General features: G+C 44.4%; 1 protein-coding gene across 7 annotated transcripts in view; it reads right to left on the bottom strand.

The window, feature by feature from the left end:
* The window catches only part of YLPM1 (YLP motif containing 1), a 38,796-nt gene extending 17,530 nt beyond the window's left edge, over positions 1 to 21,266 (bottom strand). For 5 of the 7 annotated variants that reach the window (XR_005828822.1, XM_040600303.1, XM_040600304.1 and 2 more), the window contains exons 1-7: positions 20,156 to 21,266; positions 14,513 to 14,755; positions 13,391 to 13,585; positions 11,416 to 12,146; positions 5,247 to 7,628; positions 2,413 to 2,518; positions 117 to 597 (exon numbers count right to left, since the gene is read on the bottom strand). Coding sequence is in view for 6 of the 7 variants with exons in the window: in XM_040600303.1 (XP_040456237.1) it covers positions 117 to 597; positions 2,413 to 2,518; positions 5,247 to 7,628; positions 11,416 to 12,146; positions 13,391 to 13,585; positions 14,513 to 14,755; positions 20,156 to 20,947 (4,930 nt within the window). In the remaining variant the exon portion in view is untranslated. The remainder of the gene's footprint in view (positions 1 to 116; positions 598 to 2,412; positions 2,519 to 5,246; positions 7,629 to 11,415; positions 12,147 to 13,390; positions 13,586 to 14,512; positions 14,756 to 20,155) is intronic. The other 2 variants (XM_040600308.1, XM_040600305.1) reach the window with 2 other exon arrangements.
* Positions 21,267 to 21,549: the final 283 nt, after the last annotated feature.

Raw genomic sequence — 21,549 nt, 5'->3', positions numbered from 1 at the left:
ACAGGTCAACTGCAGAACATCTAAAGCCTGCTTTGTGTGGCACACTCCTTAGAAAGAAGCTAGGAGGACTAGCTAGCTCTCTGTCACAGATCGAACAAATACACTGTAATACCCACCTCGCCCGTGGCCGTAATCCACAGTCTGCTGAATTACAGGTGCTTTAGGAACCGGTGGAATAACTGGAGGAAGGGACACTGGTACGGCTGACGGAACAGGGGTGTGAACAGCAGGTACTTTCACAGGCGAGGAGACAGGTGGAGGCATCATTGACTCCTGTTTACACAACTCGTACTCCATATTTGCTCCTTTATCCTCATTTGTGTCCCACAGTCCGTGGAAAGAATCCTCATCCCAGCGTTCCTGTTCCACAGTAGAAGGTGATGGTTTTAAAGACTGACCATGACTTGGGGTTGTAGTTGGAGTAGAAACTGGAGCATGTGGCCTTGTCATAGGTGTAGCAGGCCTTGTCAGTGGGGCACTTGGTCTTGTCACAGGGGTGGGCTGTCTGAACAACACGGGAGGCTTTATAATAACAGCAGGAGAAGGTTTAATAGCTTGGGCTTCTACTGGTGCCTCTGAAGATAGCTGAGAAGAGACCTAGATGCAGAAAGCACTTTTAATGTAGATCTGTAAACTAACCTTCTCTCATCCTCTGTAAGTCAGTAAGCACAATGGCAATCAGTAATCAAATCATAAGCATTTTCTAGTACCTCCATCAAGGTGCTATAGGTAGGAGGACAGTATTTCAAGAACGGGTGGCCTGAATTAATTCAGCATTTGTTCACTATGTGAAGGCTTAAGTACCATTTATTTTCTCCTTCAAAATAACCTTACCAATTTAAGCTCCAGTAGGCCTATCTCAGTTCAAAAGTGTCTACGGTTTTATGCCCAAAGACTCCTGCTGTCTGCAAAGATTCCTGCTGTCTGTGAGGAGGCTGAAAAAGTCTGAAAGTAGGGCAGCTTGGTGAGGCACAAAAGGATTGATAAGGCCAGCTTCTTTCTGGAAGTCACTGGAAAAATTCCCAGAGAGCAGAAAACCTGGAAATCCCTTAATGAGATCAACATCAGATCAATGTAAGAAATGGGGAGGTCTTGCCTAGTGGAAAACCAGAACAACAAAAAAACTCATCATGGACCAAACATCCCTGTGGAACCCCGCATGCTGCATCACAAGAGTTTTCAGCATCGCAGCAGATGCCAAGTTACAAGCAGCCTTGTTAGTAACATGCAACAAAACTTGAAGAATGGTTGTAGATGCAAAGCTGAACTTCGTAAAAACAGTTCAAAGTCACAGCAGAAACCTGAAGGCAGGAATCCCAAGAAAGACAAGAGTTATTTGAACACCTTTAGGCAGATGGCTGAAGTAGTCTGAGATACAAAATATCAAAGCTGAGTAGAGTCACTTCCTAAAGGGATTCACATACCTGCAGTTCTTGGTAGTGTATCTGTTCCATTATTTTACTCTATAGACACTATAAACAAGGTAGAGGTTGGTTACCCAGGCAAAAAACCCCAACAACTTGCAGTGCCTCACTCACTGCATAACACGTCTCTGGAGGGAAGGACAAACGAAGCTTGGTCTGGCTAAATGTCAGACCCAGAGTTCATTACGGCTAAATTTATTAGTAGCAGTAACTTTGGGGTTAATATGGGATGAAGAATAAAGACTGTGCATCGATCCAGGTGTCTCCTCCAACAAACATTTAAGAAAATTGTTTGTTCTAGGAAGGGTTTATAAACCTCAGTTAACTGGACTGCAGAAATTTAGCTGGTTTCTGACTGGGTATGAATAATCAAAAAAAAAAAAAAAAAAAAAAAGCGCTGAGAAGAGTCCCCAGAACCAACCAGGAGATTGCAGCAGAGGAATAACTTGCATCACAACAGGAGACGAAGTCACGGAAGAACACAAATGTGAGCTTCCATGCACTTTTATAATGTTCCAGAGGGTAATGAGAATTCCCAGTAAAGATGGCAAACAGAAAGCTAATGCCCACTCTGTGTTGAAATATTTCACTTCCGGATGGACCTGTCCTCAAATTTCTCTAACTTCAAAGAGAAGAGTGCTCTTACAGTAGGAAAACCAGAGCAAGATGTCAGAACCTAGGCAAGGAACAGGAGGGTGTTCTCATAAGCCTTACGCCCCTGTTTTGGAAGAGCTCACCTCTTCTTGCATGTGCTACTGTCCCCAGTGGGTCATGCTCAGAAGACACGGTGGACTGGAGGAGTAGAAAAGGCTTTTGAAAATCTAAAGAAACTAAGAAGTTGCTTTGCCCCGACAGAAGACTGATGAGGTCGTAAGAGCTGCTGGGGAGGCATTCCACAGAGAAGTTTGACCATCACAGCATGGAACTGATTGGACATACACATTAGTAGTAATTACTAACATCATGTTATGAAGTAAGATGAATTTACCTGAAAGGCACCTGGCCTTGTGCTCGTGTTCTGTGATCTCGGAGAGTCCTGCGTGGAAATGTCAGGTTTAAATTCTTTCAGCTTCTGTAGCTGTTCTTTTTGCTCTCTGCATACGAATCACAAGAAAGCATTATCAGTCTGTAGTTTAAATGAAAAATTAAAGAAATCAACATTCACGGTGAAAACTACGTATTACACTAGCATCAGGGGCCAAGAAGAAAGAAGAAAAGGACACACCATGCTTTGCATGGTCAACACTGTGATTCAGAAATCCCCGTTTCATATCCACCTAACCATGGTGGTATTTAGTGTATTAGCTGCATCCTTTTTTGATCAAAAGTTTCCCCGAGAGATGCAGCTATGCTTCTGCGCTTGGCCAGAACCACTCCAATTTGACAGCAAAGAGCAAAGCTGGAATTTTGGCTTCTGCCAACACCTGTTGTAACAGGTAAACAAAAAGCCCATCGGAAATGTGTGCATAAATGCTCTCAGGGATTTGCTCTGGTTTGCACACTAACAGGATCGAGGCCAACAAAATACAACACAGATTCCAATATTTAAAACCAAATGGTGATTTAAACTTTTGTTTCCTTGTTTTATATATCAAAATGTTATTTAATATACAACCAATACATAATATACGAAGCAGAGACCAAGACCAGGAGTGAATACGACAATCACCGGATTACAAAGTTGTATTCAGTATGATTTCCTTTCCTTCCAGTTTTTGTTAACATTTTTTTATCTAGTTTTTTTTATTGCTAATAACTTTGTTCATATTAATTGTATGCATTAAATCAGTTCCCAAAGACCAACTAAGAATGGGATCCTTCTGTACTAGGCACAACGGAGACCATCCTGACTAGTAATGAATCTGTTCAGCATCCAGCACAAGGGGAACTTGGCTCAGAGAAAGGGATCTCAATTGCTGCATTAGTACAGAGTAAAGTGAACAATTGCTACCATTCACGTCTTCTTTACACCTGGCTTAGGAAAAATACACCAGATGACAAATACAGAACAGCATGCAACTCAGAGTATGCTCTTTTATACACAATAAAAGCAAAGCCAGATGAAGGCTTTACTTTTGGAGATGAAAGCAGTTAGGCACCACACTATCGGTATAATAACTCTTTGCTCCAAAATACCCCAAAACATAAGCAGTCTCCTTAAAGTTGTTCCTGCTGTTCAGACTGGAGTTATCTGCTTATCAGAACCTCATGAGAAGTACCAGTGCAGCTCTTTTTAAAATTACCCTCATATTCAACTAAAATATCAGTTATCAGTATCATGTTTATATTTCCCCTTCTTACTGTCTTAGAAAGAGGTATATGTGTTTACTTTCTTACATAAAACATTTTAGTTCCTATGTTTAAATATTTCAGCCCTAATAAGGTAGTCACTTCGGTAGTGATTCCCAAACTCTGGTCATTAGCTTAAAGTCTACTGGCTTGCAGCTAGTCACATAAAACAGCAAAACACATGCCTGGCAAGCTGAGGCAGTGGGGAAGTCAGGAAGCTGAAGATTATCTGTTGCTCCAAACTTTTGGCAAATATTGCTTTATAACACAGATTTCACCATTACTAACACCTGTTGAATTAATCCAATTGCAGTGAAAGATTAAATTATTCAGAATAAAAGTTCTCCGGTTTTAAATCGATTTTTTTTTTTTGGCATTTTGGCACGCAACTAAGGCCTTCCATATGGGACAGATGCTTAGCAATCTTATGAGTCTTAAAAACAACAGTTTAAAGGAAAGTGCAAAACATCTCTGTATCTTTCAGCATGGTTTGATGTAAATGGAATAATGATAACCAAACATTCATTTTAATTGCCCATTATTTTAGCAGATCTTGTTTGTGAAACTAAACCCCTGTCTTTACTAGGCACTAAGCCTTAGCGCTCTCTCACTAACTCATGAATAGGATGAACCGTGTGAACTCCTGTCTCTAAGATTCTTCCTCTTTTCTCTACAATCTCCTCAAAGATCCCATTCACTGGAAATAGTCAAAAGAAACTAATCTTCCAGTGTTCTTTTGTTGTTTTTTTTTTTTTTTTTTTTTTAAATACACTTAATGCACCTAAACCCATGTACCACATCACAAAGATAGCATTTGGATAGATGATATGTACTCCATTCATTCTAATATTACTAAATTTACCGAGTCCTAGGATGTTTCTGATGTTTAAGAGGATATTCCATTATTTAGTTTGAAATAAACACCTATTAAAGCCTTAGGGAGTCTAGTAGCTGCTTTCTAAAACGTGGTCTTGGTGACTTTTGCATTCACATCTTCCTGATTGTTACCCCTGCTGTTATGCTGATCCTCCGAACTGAGATCAACTGAACTTGACAAAATTATTCACTGACTATGCTGGGTTTCAAATGAGGGAGCATAGTAAAAAGAAAAAACCCTCATATGCTTTAATTAAAAAGTAAGCAGTACCAAAAAATTAAATAGGTCCTATTGTGTGAATTAAGAACCACACTAATGTAAATCTTGACAGGTAACTATTAAAAAGCAATTATCAACGAGCTCACTTGAGGATAACAGTAAGACTGGTCAGGTGATGTGGACAGGCATCTTCCTGGAAAGTAACAAACAGGGAAACTCCTGGCGAAAGGAACAACCACCTTTTAAGAAAAAAGTCCATCCACAAAAGCTGTGATGGATGTACTCCAAATAACTTCTTCCACCTGAGTTCCTACTATCATGCTGTGGTGAAAAGAAATTAAGCCATTACTGCGTAAATCAAGGAACGGATTAGGAAAGGAGCACCATTCTTCACAGAATGGGATTCCCACCTAAAGTGACAGAAGCAGGCAACTCACCTAAGCATTTTGAGCTCCTGGGCAGCCTTCAGAATTATCTCATGCTGTCTTTGGCTAAGGACCATCACTCCTCCCAAGGACTGGTCTGAGTCCAGGTTTGAATCTGCTCCCAGCATATCAGAGGAATGTGAAGGTGGAGGAAGGGATGAATCTGAATGATCATCCAAAGACCGCATTCTGTCTCCATCATCTGGGTACCACCTATCTGACAACCGTTCCCTCTCCCAGTCAGTCCTTTCAGGAAGGTAGTCTTGCTTCTCCCGCCATGTGTCGTATCTTTCTGGATATTCTCGAATCCTCAGCTCCCCCCTGTCTCGGAGGTCTCTGTCATAATGATCTCTGTTCCGATCCTCCCTCCACCTATCTTCACGGTATCTGTCCAGAGGTGGAAGAGGTGGTAATGGTGGTAGAGGGGGAATATCCAGGTCACGATTCCCCATTTCTCTGTCATCCATAGGTCTCATGTCCCAGTCTCTATCCCACTCTCGGTCTATATCTTGATCATACATATCTGAGGATCTTCCAGTCCTATCTAGATCCCTCTCTAGTTCCCTCTCTCTTGGCCTTTTCCAGTCATCCCACCAAGAATCTCGTCTGTCACGATCAGATGATAAAGGAGGTAGTGGTGGTAGGGGAGATAATGGAGGCAATGAGTGGTGGGATTGCAACCTGTCATCTCTGTCATATGTATCTACAGAATCATCCTGATAATCAGAGTTGTGATCTCTCCAGTATCGTTCTCTTTCCCAGTCATCCAATCGTTCATGCTCCAAAGAAGGGTCATCTTGACTATCTAAAGGAAATTCCTCCTGCATTCTATCATCTTCATGACCCCAAGAACCTCTGAGCGTCTCATCTCGATGGTATGGAGGCAATTTGTCAGGGTCATCTCCTAGGTGAATGGGTTTATCTATATTGCTTGTGTCCGATCTTCCCGCTTCCCTCTCACAGCTCCTGATGGGACCCCTCTCCCGGTTACCTGCCTGCCTGACCGGGCCCCTCTCCCGGCTACCTGCCTGCCTGACAGGGACCCTCTCCCGGCTACCTGCCCGCCTGACAGGGACCCTCTCCCGGCTACCCGCCCGCCGCATGGGCTCTCTCTCCCGGCTGCCCGCCCGCCGCATGGGCTCTCTCTCCCGGCTGCCCGCCCGCCTGACGAGGCCTCTCTCTCGGCTGCCTGCCCGTCCCCTGTCCCGGCTGCCTGTCCGTGCAGCTAGCTCTCTGTCTCGGCTACAGAACACCCTCTCATGGCTATCTGACCGTCCACCCAGTCCCCTCTCTCGGCTGCCAGACCGCCCGTCTGGCATCCTCTCCCTGCTGCCTGACCGCCTATCTGGCATCCTCTCCCTGCTGCCTGCTCTCCTGAACATCCCTCTGCCACGGATGGATGCCTGCCTAGCCTGCCCTCTGCCTCTGTACACGTATCCTCTGCCACGGCCATCATCCATCCTGCCCATCCCCCGGCCATGGCCATCGTCCATCCTGCCCATTCCCCAACCACCGTCCATCCTGCCCATTCCCCGGCCACCGTCCATCCTGCCCATCCCCCGGCCACGGCCCATTCCCCAGCCACGGCCCTCTCCCTGCCCTCTGCCACGGCCATCATCCAGCCTGCCCTGGCCCCTTCCCCTGCTTACTGGTCCCTTGCCTCTGTCTTCATGTATAAAGGGCCCTTTCCCTCTGCCTTCTGGGCCAGGCAGACCCTGCGTGCTATCTGAAGCAATCAACTGGTCATCTGGTGAATCCAAATCCTGATTTCCCGTAACGGGGGTTACCGCACCGCCTGTTCTTGCAACACCTGATTGCAAAGCTACAGGGTTACTAGAAAGGGTTGCGGATTTCTGGCTCTGAATAGGTGAAGTAGGTGCTTTGGACTCTTCTACTTGCTGGTTAGGATCGTGTGAACTCCACGTCCACTTTTTGGGCGGGTCTGAAATAGTTTCTTTAACTTCGGGTTTGGATGGCTCCTGTTGAGTGCTTGTCAGGTCCTCACTTGGCTCAACGGAACCTGCACTCTGTGCATCTGGAGTAGACTGTGTTCTGCTTACGGACTGCTGGTTGCCAGCTACATCTGTAAAAGGTTCTTTGTTTTCTGACTGTGAGTCTGCCTGTGACTGCTGCTGCTGTCCCAAATGAGGCCTGGGCCCCATCCACCGTGGGCCGCTAGGTCGGGAACCATGTCCGTGTGATGCATTTGTTGAAGTATAAAACTGTGCTGCTGGTCCTCGTGGGATAGTCCCCCACCTACTTGAAGACTGTCCATCTGTATTCTGGCGGTCAAAACGCGACCGGTATCCTTCTGAGCGCTGGGAGTCAAAACGAGGCCCTCTCTGTCTGGGGCCTTCAAATTTGTCATATCCTCTTCCTCGAGGTCGATCAAACCTATAGATGACATAATGGTCATTTTAGTCACATGAACACATCAAATTCAAATCCTCTAAAAGACAGTTTCACCCCTCCAAAAGTAACTTCTAACTGATGAATCCTAGCGTGCCTTCAGATCAGTCCCCAATGAACCAGTGCAGGAGCACAGAGACACGGTCTCCAATTCAATATCGTCCACTGAAGACCCATTTAAGCCATTTGCAGATGATGTAACCCTAAAAGGAAATTTGGTTTAAATACCTCAGGACTGAAACCTGACTGACAAAAAAAGCCAGCAAACTCATTTGAAAAAAAGTTTCAACTTTTAACAGAAGTTTTGTTGCCGTCAACAACTCAAACTTTTGTTTTGACAGTATGCAACAAGCCTACTTAACTATGGTGATGAATGCCTTCTAAACAAATCTGTAAATATGGATCCTTTCAGAAAGCACAGACTGTGATAACTGGTCAGTTCCATGCAAGAACATATGCCTAAAACAAATATATTTTCATTACATCACTTCTAAAATTTCTTTTGAGAGCACCTGCAACTGTTGTTTGAATATGAGGACACAGGTCAGGCAAACTAATGAAGAATAATTACTGTGATCATATTTAACAAGGCCAATCTAGTAAAAAAATTCAATCTTTAAGCATATGCTCAAATACTGACTTACATAATAGACTCGAACAAATCAAAATAATTTTACCAAAATAGAGAACTCATGTCCTAAGTCAGGTTGCTTGGACGTTTGGGATTCATGGTTGTGTCTCACTGGATGGTGCCAGAAAGACTAAAGTGTGGCTGAAGCTGAACTTGGCAAGGGACACAAAGATCCTGCAAGGTCCTGCACCAGAGCTGGGGCAGCCCCTGGTATCAATACAGGCTGGGGGATGAAGGGATTGAGAAGAGCCCTGTGGAGGAGGACTTGGGGGTACAGGTAGACAGAAAGCTCAACATGAGCTGGCAACGTGTGCTTGCAGCCCAGAAAGCCAACCGTATCCTAGGCTGCATGAAAAGCAGTGTGGCCAGCAGGTCGACGGGGGTGACTACCCCTCTACTCCACTCTGGTGAGATCCCCCTGTACAGTACCGTGCCCAGCTCTGGAGTCCTCAGCACAAGACAGACATGGGCCTGTTGGAGCAGGTCCAGAGGAGGCCACAAAAACGGTCTGAGAGATGGAACACCTGTGCCATGAGGACAGGATGAGAGTTACAGTTGTTCAGCCTAGAGAGGAGGCGGCTCTGGAGAGACCTTATTGCAGCCTTCCAATACTTATGGAAGTATGGATATAAAGGGGGCTTATGAGAAAGAGAGGGACAGACTTTTTAGTAAGGCCTGTTGCGCTGGAACATAAAAGAGGGTTAGTTTTAGACTAGATATAAGGAAGAAATTTTTTACCATGAGGGTGCTGAAACACTGGAACTGGTTGCCCAGAGAGGAGGCAGATGCCCCATCCCTGGAAACATTCAAGGTCAGGCTGGACGGGGCTCTGAGCAACCTGATCTCATTGAAGATGTCCCTGCTTATGGCAGAGGGGTTGGGACTAGATGACCTTTAAAGCTCTCTTCCAACTCAAACTATTCTATAATTCTATGGATATTAATTCATTACTGCCTAGTTACCAACAGCAGTTGACTTGTAGAATTTACTGTTTCAGTAGGCAATTTGGCAAATAATTTATACAACCTCAAACAGCTTTAATAGCCCTGGTAAATTAACACAGTTAACTGTCTTTTTTTGGGGTAGAGGGAGGTCAAGATGAACAGGAAGAGAAAAAAGAAGAAATTAAAAGCATAGTGGCAAGATAAATTAGATTCGAAGGATCAACTTTTACAGGGAAGCTGCAGGTAAAAGGTTAGATACTGTAAGACACACTTATCCCCAAAATTCTGAAAACTAGTTCAAGACAGTTCTTTAGAGTTTCTTGAGAAAATTGCTGAAAATAGGGGAAAGGTGTGTGTCTTTTCATATTTCTAGTCATTACCTGGGACATTTTAGCTGGGATGGCAGCAGGTAACCACAAATATTTAATTTATCTCAAGTTCAGTTAAAAATTTATTGGGACTCTCTTTTCTACTAACTATATTAAGAAGAGACAGTAAACAGATTTTTGGGAAAGCTTTGATAAAACACTAGAATGGTCAAGCAATCACAATATAGGAATGCACAAAGGTTACAGTGTTAATTAAATACTGTAAGTATGCTCAAAACCAGAGCTCCTGTGTGCACATTGTAGAGGTTTTTTGATTATTCATAGCCAATCATCACACATCACTGAGCTCTAAACCAGTACACATAAAAGACATGCACTAGCAAATCATGAAAGCAGTCTGTTCAGAACAGTACATCCAACAAATCCCCAGCACCAGAAACAACACTTTTTTTTAAAAAAAAAAAACCCAAGTGGTAGAAAATTATTCAAAGTTACAAAAAAATAATCGACATTGCTAGCAATTAATGAATTATTATTCATGAACAATAACTTTGGAAGCAAAGAGAAGGGAAATAAATACCAAGATACGATTGTAAAGTTTAGCAGGGTATGCAAGGATAGAAACAATTGAACAGAACACCACTGTTCTTTGATTCACTAGGCATCACATCAACCCATCTTGAACTAATGACTGGACAGAACAGATGTGGTTTTGCAACCTGATATCACGGCAAGTATGAAAGAAAACCACTCCAAAACCAAGGTGTTGGATTAAACCGTGTGGCAGGTATAAAACCGCATAAGAGTCACAGAACACTGGCTTTTATAGTAGCTTTACATTAAGACAGCAGGCCATCCACCTGATAAAAATGAAGATATAAATTAGAAAAAAATCCCATATCTTACCAAAACTTAAAGGTACCAACGTTCAAAACAAAGACCATCATGATGTAACGCAAAAGAAAAAGTGGCAAAGAATCCCAATGCTAGGATCCTAAGGCTCAAATCTTCAATTCTTTCCTTCTCGCTTGTTTGTAACTGTTTCAATGCTGAGTAATGCCACATGTGTAGAAAACCACTGATTTGTACTTATGACAAGCGCTACCTCTCTTATCAAACAGCCACTTTGAAAAATGCATTGAGTAGGACAAGTGTACAGCTCAGAACTCTCTCACACTAGAAGTTCAAGTACTGAACAGTTTTGAACCTTCATTTCTTTCTGCAATAAATGTTGGATTACAGAGTACTTTTTGTCATTTCTAAAAAATAAATAGCATCTAAATTGCCAGTAAGCAGCTACGTTAGTACATTCATACATCTGAATACTTTCCTGAATGCCTTCCAGAATGCCCACATTAAAGTGCTACCATACATAGCAACACCTTAAAAAACAACCTTTCAACATTTTTGCTTTAAATTTTCCTAAACTGTGTTCCAAGTACCACAGAGAAAATGCTGGGAATTTCGATCACTTCTCATATAGGATCACTCTTTCAAGTGCGAGTTATCTTCAAACTAAGGACAGCAAAGACATATCAAATATTCACAAGAGCTTTCCTATTTTCACATAAAGGGATATTATGTCTCTGGGAATGAAAATGGTGTGGTGTGCCCAAGCATTTTACTGGGGCAGGGGGGAACATTCTACTCTTGATAATGCTCAGGTGAAAGGCACCTATCTATCCTTGCTTTAATAAGATAAATACAGAGCATGGTGTACATACATTAAAACCAAAACCTTCACCAAAGACAAAACACTTCAAGTGACCTCAGAAAGATTTAAGAGTAAGATATAGGTTTCATTTCTTAACATACCACTGAACGTCTTGTAGCCTGGAACATGTAGAAATCAACAAAACCATCCTTACCTAGGGCCTCTGGGGCCTTCAAAACGAGCTGATCTGGGAGGATCTGGAAGCAATCCACCCGACCTCACTGGCTTATCCTGCATGGTAGGTGCATGTGTTGAAGACACTGCAGAAGTGCCTTTCAGATCCCCACATCCTTGCTCAGATGAAATATTCTGTTTACCAAGATGAACTTGAGACTTTCCATGGTCTGAAGAGCCAAAGGATGAACCTACTTGAGAATGGTAAGATGAATAGACAGTTGAACTTGCTATTTTTGATGCATAGGTACCAGGGGTTGGAAGCAGAGCTGGCCTTGGTGTTTCAGTAGATTGACTGCTTTGAGAACTGGATCCTGAAGGGGCAGAGGAGTTGGGTAACTGAGAAGAGAGAGGTGGGGGCACCAACGGAGGTGTAGTTGAAGGTAAAGTTGGAGGCATAATAGGAATGCCACCTTGAGTGGTTTGAGAATATGGAACAAATGGAGGTGGCAGCGAAACATTTGCAGGATATTGGTTCTTCAGATTTTGGAGTGAGCTCACTTTCTCCTGCAGGTGGGACTGAGTCACCTTCATCTGTTCATCCCATGCTTTCCACTGTTTCTCATACTCTTGAAGCTGGTCTTTGTGAGGGTAGGTTTGAAGCTGATGCTGCCACTGTTGGTTCATTGATCGCTCCCAATCTTTATGAAGCTGCTGGAACTGTTTTTGCTGTGCCTCATAATGTCGCAGCTGCATGTCCACTGACATTGTCTGCAATAACAATAATACAAGAATTGCTTCAAAATACCATCTTAGTTATTTTCAGAGCCACATATTTCAGTATCACTTGCGCTATCACAATTTCTGACTTGGGCAGAAGCTTGAGGAAGAGCTGCACTGAAACAAAAGCGAACGCCAACTGTGATGTCTAAACTCATTGTGACAATTTACACATTTTTATGACCAGAGGACTTCTATGTGCAAAAGGCTTTTTTTTTTTCCAGACAGATCAGCTGAAGAAAGCTATAATCAAAGGGCTCCAAGCTGAATTATTACTGGACAATAACAATGGCTAAAGCCCAAATCATTCTTCACACTTTCAATATATACAGTACATGGCTATTTCTCAAGGTTTCAGTTTCTGCTATTAACCTGCTCAGAGCTGCTTCACTGTCAGCAATTATTCTTCTCTGAGCCTTTGCCAGATCATCTTATTAGCACAATGAAGCTTCTTTCAAGGAGGTACTCCCTTTCATTATAGGTAGATACAGGTCTTAATATCCATGGCTTGATCTTGTCTGAGATTTTTAGGATTCAAGGGAATTCTAAGACTTTTTTTTAAAAACAAGCAGACAGCCCAAGCTACAAAGAAATCCTTAATGTACAAAATCCCCCACTCCAGAAAAAGCTGACTCCATTCTCTAATAAAGAAATCAACTTCTACTTAAAAGCTTAAAGGTTGCAACACTGATACAACTATCTGAACTTGTTATTAAGACTCTTTATTTCACTGATTATCTGAGTCAAAAATAATACAAGACAGTGATTTTTTAAATTACTTTAACTGCATTTTTTGGGCATCTGTTTACTTATCATTGTACATATTTATTTTTGTACTACACAGTGTTATAAAGAAAAGCAGCCACCAAATTACTCCATGGAATCATCTGTTTATCTGACCTTTCTTCTGAACCGTTTCACCAGCAGTAAAACATTCAAAGCTGAGTAAATTAAATATTGTGTTCAGCTTTGCTCCTGTAACACCCGGGTACGTCTGAAAAATCTTACAAGTGTAAAATTGTGTATTTCTCATCCTACTGAAGCTTCATTGCCATCTGTCAATTCTTTTTTCATTCTGAAGTTGAATGACAGTAGGAAAAAGGGATATAGACTTCTACCCAAGCAGAAAAAGTAGCTAGACAAACGAGACAACCACGAGAAATTATTCAACTACTTGTTTCTCAGTAGATCACGAGTGTTAGGTCACCCAGGAAGTATATTCCTTAGTGTTTCACCTGTAAATGTGGAGGCTGTTGCATAATCTGTTGATACTGCTGTACTATCTGCTGCAGCTGGGCATGTTTCTGCATTATTCTCTGATACTGAAATCCAACCCGGTGATGGGGATGCTGCTGCCACTGAGCTGCTGCTGCTTGCAGTTGCTGTAATCTCAAATCTTCCTCAGGGTCATCAGGAGGTTCAATATTGAGCTAGAGAAAAAGGCAAATACTATAAATAAAAGAAAGCTCCTTCTGTCAAAAGAGAAACACGCTTGGCCACTACCCGCTTCACCAGAACTTTCTCAGTGTTCGTTATTTTATCACTCCGTATTTCAGTGTTCTGGCCACCCACAGCTTCTGGAAGGCTGATGTTTATATCGTTTATTCTGAATGTGAATAGTCTAATCTAAAGGTTAGGTTGATAGCAATTAGGGTATTCATACATACAGAAACTACCTACAGGAAAGAGATTAATACAAATCTGTCATCTGGTGCTCACAGCATAATGAGACAACATTGCTTTTTTGTGATGAGGTAAAGTAACTCTGAGTGCATTATTTTTGCCACTTGGTAGGAACCCACACACCTTAGGTTAACGTGGAGCACATGCTGCAGGTCAATTTACTACCCTACAGCAATCTGTTCAAACTTTGATTATGATCTCCATCCATTATATACTGTAATTAAGCATGCTGACAAAAATACTGCATGAAGAGTTCTTGGCTTTCAGACAAACTGTAACACAGAGAGAAGGGGAGCCCGAACTGACAAACTGCCAGAGAGGAATTAAGGAACAGTATCTTAAAGATAGTATTCCCTACCTACCGAGTACTTGATTTTGCACTTAGATACCACAAAGTGTATCTCACAGATAAAGATGACAATGTTGGGGAAATTGTAAGCGAGTCAAGCTTGGACTCACTTGGTGCATGTGTGGGTGACTATATAAGTCTATATACAAGGAGTGTATTTTTATTTTTTTTAATTGGTGCAGCCTTAGCAAATGTTCTTTTAAGATTGCTTTGCCATATTTTGTTATTGTTACATAGTATACATGACAATTTGATGGCATTATTTTCCTGTTTCTTTGTCCCATCTAGCACAACAAATGGAGTGGCATCACTTTACAGAGCCTACCTGGGTTTCAGTGGATGTAAGAGAAGACTCATCGTCTTTGGAAGCTGGAGGCAGGGATTCATTAAGCGGAGGAGGTTCAGACTGTTGAGCTGAAGCACTCATTTTCCCTTCTTCAGACTTTGCTCTCTGCTCAGATGAATCCTTCACTACTGGACCTTTCATTTGCTGCTGTCCCTGAGCATGGGCTTTTGCTCTTTGCTGCAGGCTAAGCAGGTGCTGCTGGTACCAGTATTGCTGCTGTTCCTACAATAGACAGAAATTTTCTAAGACAAGTTTCATGGGAAAAACCATGAAAATTAATTCATGATAGTCACTAGAATTATACTCTAAAGAAGTATTAAAATCTGAGGGAAAACTCCCTTCATCATCGACAGTATTACAATGGATGTCAGAAGAACAAACCAAAATTCAGAAACCACTACATAAGGCACAGCACCTACAGCAGAATTTATTTCCTATCTCAAAAAGCTTACAGCTAAAGAGAACAATAATGAAAAGCAGAAAGATGGCCAACAATAAACCAAATTACTACAGATATGGGATAAGTACCATACTTTTAGTGCTTTTTATTCCTAACAACTATAGGTACTTACAATAAGACTAACTTAGGTAAAATGAAGGGAAAATGTAGGATAAATATGAGTAAGGGAGCAGTAAAGAGAAAAAGGAGGAAATGTACAAGAAAGAATGAAACAGAGAATGCACATCAAGTAGAGCAAAAATGACAGCTGAGAAATTGTGGTGGAGACATTTCAATGAAGCCTGTGACAGAGAAAAGCACGATCAGAACCCAGCATATAGCAATTATTTTTTTTTATTTATTTTTTTGTTTATTTATTTATTTATTGTCTGAATTCTCGTTAATTCTTATTCATTGAACAGCTGAAGAGGTAAGTAGAGATGGTTGCACCCCAAAAAAATTTTCACTTAAGAAGTGACCAAGCTTTCAATTTTAAATATTTCAGGCTAGAATTAGAGTACTCCAGGCAGATGACAGTAGATTCAAAGCACTGTAAGCTGCTACCAGCATAAAGAACAAAACACTGAAGGTATGTATCTCAGCACCTAAGAAGTGGTACATCTTAACAAGACCTGAACAGGAACCGACAGTTCTGTATCTCTCCCAATGCAAGAAATACCAGGCATCAAACCAGACTAGCAGGACACAGATTTAAAACACGTGGGCGGCAGCTGTTCACCTGACATGGCCTTGTGCTACCAAAGTCCCTGTCAGAGACCACTGCAAGGGCTACAGTTTTGTGGATCCAAGACACAGCTCCATAAGCTCATCGAAGAGAAGTCTACAGATTTTAAAAATAAATGACACCAACTGCAGCTAAGGCAGCTCCTATATTTTAGGGAACTACCACTACACACTTGATTTTTAAGTTCTTCTCTTAGCATCTGCTTTTATTCACTGTCAAAGACAATGATAAAATACCATACTTTTGGTCTGACCTAGTGCAACCATTCTCGTGCTCTCATGTCAGCCCCACTACCTCCGAGAATGTGACTGCTCTTTTTCTTTCATATATTCTGTTCTTCCCTCTCATCCAGGCATGCACAATTCAGAAAAGACACCTAGATAAAGCCCACTCAGAAACAGAAGAATCGAAAAGATGCAGGTATTTAAAAATACAAGTGTGACAATAACAAAGCGGTAGGTACTGTCCGATGAGATTTCTCAAAACTGAACCATTCTGCCTATCTTAAAACAGGTTTAAAAGAAGCGCACGCTTCCTCCAAAAGCCTACTTTACTCTCAAATAAGGAATGATGCTTTCTACTGGTAGTAATCTAGCAGGCGCAATTAAACACAAAGCTGTATTTTTAAAAAAGTACTTCTGTAGAACTGTAACTTGGAGATGAGGTCAATGGAAGGAGAGGCTATGCTTCTTGGACTTTATGTTGATCCTGCAGCAATTCCTGCCAAGAATCTTTTTAACAAGAATATGACTCAGAAGAGCTGCCATGGCTCTGGGTGGAAGATACACATCCACACTCCAGAATTCACACTCAGAAGCCTTCAACAACATGCTGTAGTAAGTGCAACTTTCAACACCAGGGAGGAGTATACATCCCCAGCTATACAGAAGCTGATTCAATTATCCCTCTCAAAAGGTGGATTTACCATGACAGTGTTGGATGCTGTGCTTGGTTCTACTGCCAAAAAATTGTTGTCTCCGCAGATCCTTGTTTTTTTCTCTTCATTCTACCAACTGGACAAAGGGCCAAAACCCGTAATATGACCAGGGGTTCACACAAAGAGCTGTGATAACATCCTGTCACCTACTGTTTGTAGCAGATGAAGTCAGTGACACATGTATTGCACGTTCTATCTGAGAAGCACAAGAAAAGTGGAAAGGAAGATTTCTACAGCTTAGTCTGAGCAAAACAGAAGTGCTAGTGTAGAAAACCCCTGATGGTGAAAAGCTCAGTTATTTGAGCGCTCATCTTCTCACGATGACTGTTGTTTTTCAAGTCCAGTTACAATCCTTAAATCCAAGAAGCACAGCAGCATCAACACTTGCATTTTTCCATCTTTGGCTGTCCAAGAAACTACACCTGCTGCATTCTACAGGGAACACTGAAACCAAAACTATCAGCTCCTGACCGCAGGACATACCACTAGAAATATTAACGCAGAGCCTGTGCCAAAAGACTACTTTGAAATTAATTTAGGTGACCCTAGACCATAACATAATGCCTATTTTGGGGAACACTTGGTCCTTTTCTGGTAAAGACGGCAAAAGAATGGCTTAGCACCCTTTATAAAACAAAGGGGGGATTTCAAAGAGTGCAGCAGACTCCTGAGGGGTAATGTGGTAAAGCTAAGGTAGTTTCAACAGATGTAGATAAATGCATATTTATGGGTACAGTGGCACCCACACACACTTGTTTACTACTGCAAATAAACAGCAGCATTCAGCACCCGAATATTAGATGGAGCATACCACAGGTTTTTTATCAGGACTTGACAAAAGATGCAACTGATTGTAGAGAAACACAAGAATCCAGCAAATTAATCCAACTGCACACCCATGTAAGAAACCATGCTAAACTCACAATATTGTCAAGGCAAAGAGTGGTATCTTATTTTTAGACAGGAAAGAGAAATAATAAAACACTAACTCATGGCAAATTGCATAATATTGTCTATGTTAAGAGAAAAACACTGATCTATTTGGCTGCAGCCACTGTTACTGTGGGATGAGAATAGAAAGAATCGTTTTCTATTACCAGTTTAAACAAAGTCTTAATAGGATCTTATACATGGCAACTTACAGTATTTCCCTACTTGGATTTTAAGACCATTAGCAAGAAAGCATCACTATGCTTTGCTTTCCTACTCCTGTTGCTTAAGGACTTGTTGCTCCAAATCCTGTCTTATTTTACAGCCCAAGACAGCCAAAATTGTATCAATCTGTTATATGATTTTATGATCAGCAAAAGTACCATACTCCTTTTGCATTAAGACTGAATTGTGCATGACAGTAATCCAATTAGTCAGGATAGAAGTTGTTTGTATAAACACTCATACACCAGACAACATAAACTTCAGCAGTATTCTGCTGCTTCTATGTGCACACCACAATAATGCATTACTTGTGACTTCTGGAAAGGAGAGAGTGGTTAGAACAATTAAATAACATTAATGAAATTGCAGGCTACGTCAGGGGGGAGGAATTACAGTTTACTGTTCAGCCTTAAGTTCAGTAATTTAAGAAGTCAGCAAGTGGCCTCAATACCAAATTAACATCACTTTCTACACCTGATTTTTCAAGGTTTTGTCATTAAAAAATTTAATGAGTCTCATTATCATCTAAAACTCCTCAATTCTTGAACTCTGATTTAGTGCTTAACTACATGTGCACAGAGTTTACGTCAAGCTGACCCCCAGAGTCATCAAGAACAACTAATGACTGGGCTTCTAATCAAGCGAGTCAGCTTTGGGAGAAACAAAGAACATGCTATCTTCCTGATGTAAGCCATGCACATCACTTAGACCACCTTATTTATGTTAAACTCTGAGCTCTTATGGTCTTTAGCCTTGCCCTAGAAGCGAATTAGCGTCATTATAATACTAGAAGTCACACTCCTCAGGGAAAGACCTAGGCTCCCTAAAAGACCCTTCCTCAGCGAGCATACCTAGTAGTAAGTTAGGTAATGGATATGCCAATGTGTAGTCAATCCTCTAGATGGACCTGCCTTCTTGGCAGGGCAAGTGTGATAAGATTTTGTATATAACGCCTGTAACTTTGTACAGCAGTATGCTAGCTTGGTTTGTTAGCATCCAGACCTGCGCATCTGTAATAAAACAGTATCTCGTCTCAATGTGTAAGATCGGTTTGTTGCACACCGGTCATTTTAGAGACAACACCATTGCTATCACTGTAAAAGATCACCTAGTTCTGTCCAAAACCTTTGTAAAATTAAATTCATGAACTGAAAGCACCCCTTTGCTAGGCAGTGATTAATTATATGGTGCAAACTTAACTATTATATATTCCCAAACATACTCAGGTATTGGTATGGAATTTTAATGGATACAGTTAAAAAGGCGTCACAACGATTAACAAATTTAAAGTGTCAGTGACTTCAGGATATCTGCAAACTTTGCTTCAAATCAAAATCCTAAGATCAATTTGCCAAACCCAAAAGTTGTCTTTTAAAACTTTAATAATCTCAATGCAAAGTGTGCACTTCAGCTTTGTTCCAGCAGCCGGATCTCTACAACCTGACCCTAAAACCATGCAAAAGCTTCAGTCAATCTGCCTGACCTGCATACATAGCCGAGGACCTCGCCACATGTGTCTCCTTGTGCATGCTTAACCTCAAGCAAGTGGCCTGTCCCTAACTCAATGCACATGAACAGTAATGTCAAGCTCAATGGAGCTGCCCACCTTTAAGAAGTGAAGCATGCCGACATTTTGCAGGCATTTTGGCCCTAGTGTACACAAAAAGCACACAGCATGAACAATATTTTTAACCTCAAAAGCATTTCAGAACATTTTCCTGCAACGCCCCATACAATTTTAGACCAGAAGATCAAGCACGTGTAGCACAAAACATAGAGGTCTAAGTGACGGGCAACAATGTACCGTGACAGGAACACTTTTGCAGCTTTAACAACGTATGGCAAGATTAAAAGTCACGATTCTGACATCAATCAGACAACTGAAACACAATCCCATGAGAAAACTAAATGAAGGCAGCACTGAAGACAGGCAGCACCCATCCCGCAGCGGGCGCTAAGCAGAGTGCTGCATCTCACAACAGGTTGGATGAAGTCAACAAAGGTTTGGTGCAGGTTGCCCACACGCTGTACGCTGGAAAACAATTCTCCAGAGACTAACAGAGACTCCCTCAAAAAAACAATTAAATTTAATTCAGCCAGGAGTCAGACTGTCCCTTAAACAACTCATCCGCTCTGGAGAAACGATAGTTTGTTACATCCTGACAACCACCACGGGGTAAAGAAGAATTTAGGGAGCCTGGCCAGAGCCATGTCGCTCCCGGGCTTCCAAGGCAGACTGAATCCTTCAGGATTACGTGGACCGAGCGCACCCGCGGGGTGCCCTTACCGGGCCCCGGCCCAGCGGCCACCGCTGCCCCGGTGAGTGCGGGGCTGGCCCTGCCTTACCTGGGGAGTCATGGTGGAGGGGTCCGGCTGCTCGGCGCCACCGGCCTCCTTGGCGGCGCCCTGCGCGGCCTCCGGCTGGGCAGCGGCGGGCAGGGGCAGGGACGGCTGGGGCGGGGGGAAATGGGCCTGCGACGGCTTGGCAGGGGGGGGGATGGAGGGGGCCAGGCCGGGCTGCGCCCCCGGCGAGGGGGAGGCCTGCGAGGGGAGCAGGTAGGGCTGGGGGTGCGCCATGTAGCCCTGCGCAGGGGGCGGCAGGTAGGGCTGGGAGGCGGTGGCCGGCGGGGGCTCCAGGTAGGAGGGTGGGGGCTCGGAGAAGGAGGGGGGCGGCTGGGAGGCCTGCGCCCGGGACAGGTACGGCTGGAGCGGCGGGGACTGGGCCGACGGCGGCTGGGCGGGGGGCGGGTAGGGCTCCGCCTGCGGGGGCGGCAGGTAGGCCTGGGCGGGGGGCAGGTAGGGCTGGGCGGCGGGCTGCGGGGACTGCGGCGGCGAGGACAGCTCCATGTCCATGGGCACCGGCGAGGAGGGCACCGGCTCGCCCCAGTCGCCGTGGCCGCCCGGCGGTTCCTGGCCGTCGCGCTCCCGGGCGGCGGCGGGCGGCTTGCGGGTCGGCGGCGGCGGCTCGCGGTGGGCGAACTGCTTCTGGTAGCTGCGGACCGGCGGCGGCACGGGCGGCGGCGGCTGCTGCCAGTCGGTGAAGGAGCCGGGCAGCGGCGGCGGCGGCAGCCCCGGAGGGGGCGGCCCCGGCGGCGGCGGCGGCCCCAGCAGCACGGACTGTAGCTGCTTCTGGTGCATCTGCTGGAGCTGCTGCAGCTGCGCCAGGTGCTGCTCCTGCAGGCTCAGGAACCCCGAGGTACCGGCGGGCGGCGGCGGCGGGGCGGCGGCGGTAGCGGCGGGTGGGGGCGCGGGGGCCCGGCGGCGGGTAGCTGGGGAGCGGCATCGGCGGGACGGCGGGAGGCGGCACGCTGGGGGGAGGGATGGGCAGCGGCGGGGGCGGGATGGAGGTCGGCGGCGGCGGGTAGTGCCCCGCCGCCCCGTACAAGCCCCAGGCCGGGTACATGGCGGGGCTGCGGGAGCGGACCGCGGCGCTTCCACAGGCCGCGGCGGCGGCGCGTGCGGCCCACGGCGCCTGCGCGGGGGCGCGCTCCGCCCTCCCGGGCAATAGAGCGCGCCCGGCGCGCTAGAGCGTCGAGCGGCGTCCCCCGCCGGGGGCTAGGCGCCGGCACCGCGCCACCTAGCGGAAAACTGCCGGCACTGCGGGGGGGAGGCCGCTAACGAGGCGGCAGAGCGTATAGAGAGGGGCGGAGGCGAGTGCAGAGCGCCGCTCCCCCGCTTCCCGCTAGCCCCCGGTCGGCTCGGGCGAGAGACAGGCAGCGGCGGGGGGCAGATGGAACGCA

Source organism: Falco naumanni, chromosome 7 (genome assembly GCF_017639655.2).
Source record: "Falco naumanni isolate bFalNau1 chromosome 7, bFalNau1.pat, whole genome shotgun sequence".
In the NCBI taxonomy this organism is placed as follows: Eukaryota; Metazoa; Chordata; class Aves; order Falconiformes; family Falconidae; genus Falco; species Falco naumanni.
This window is presented reverse-complemented; position numbering and strand designations above follow the sequence as displayed.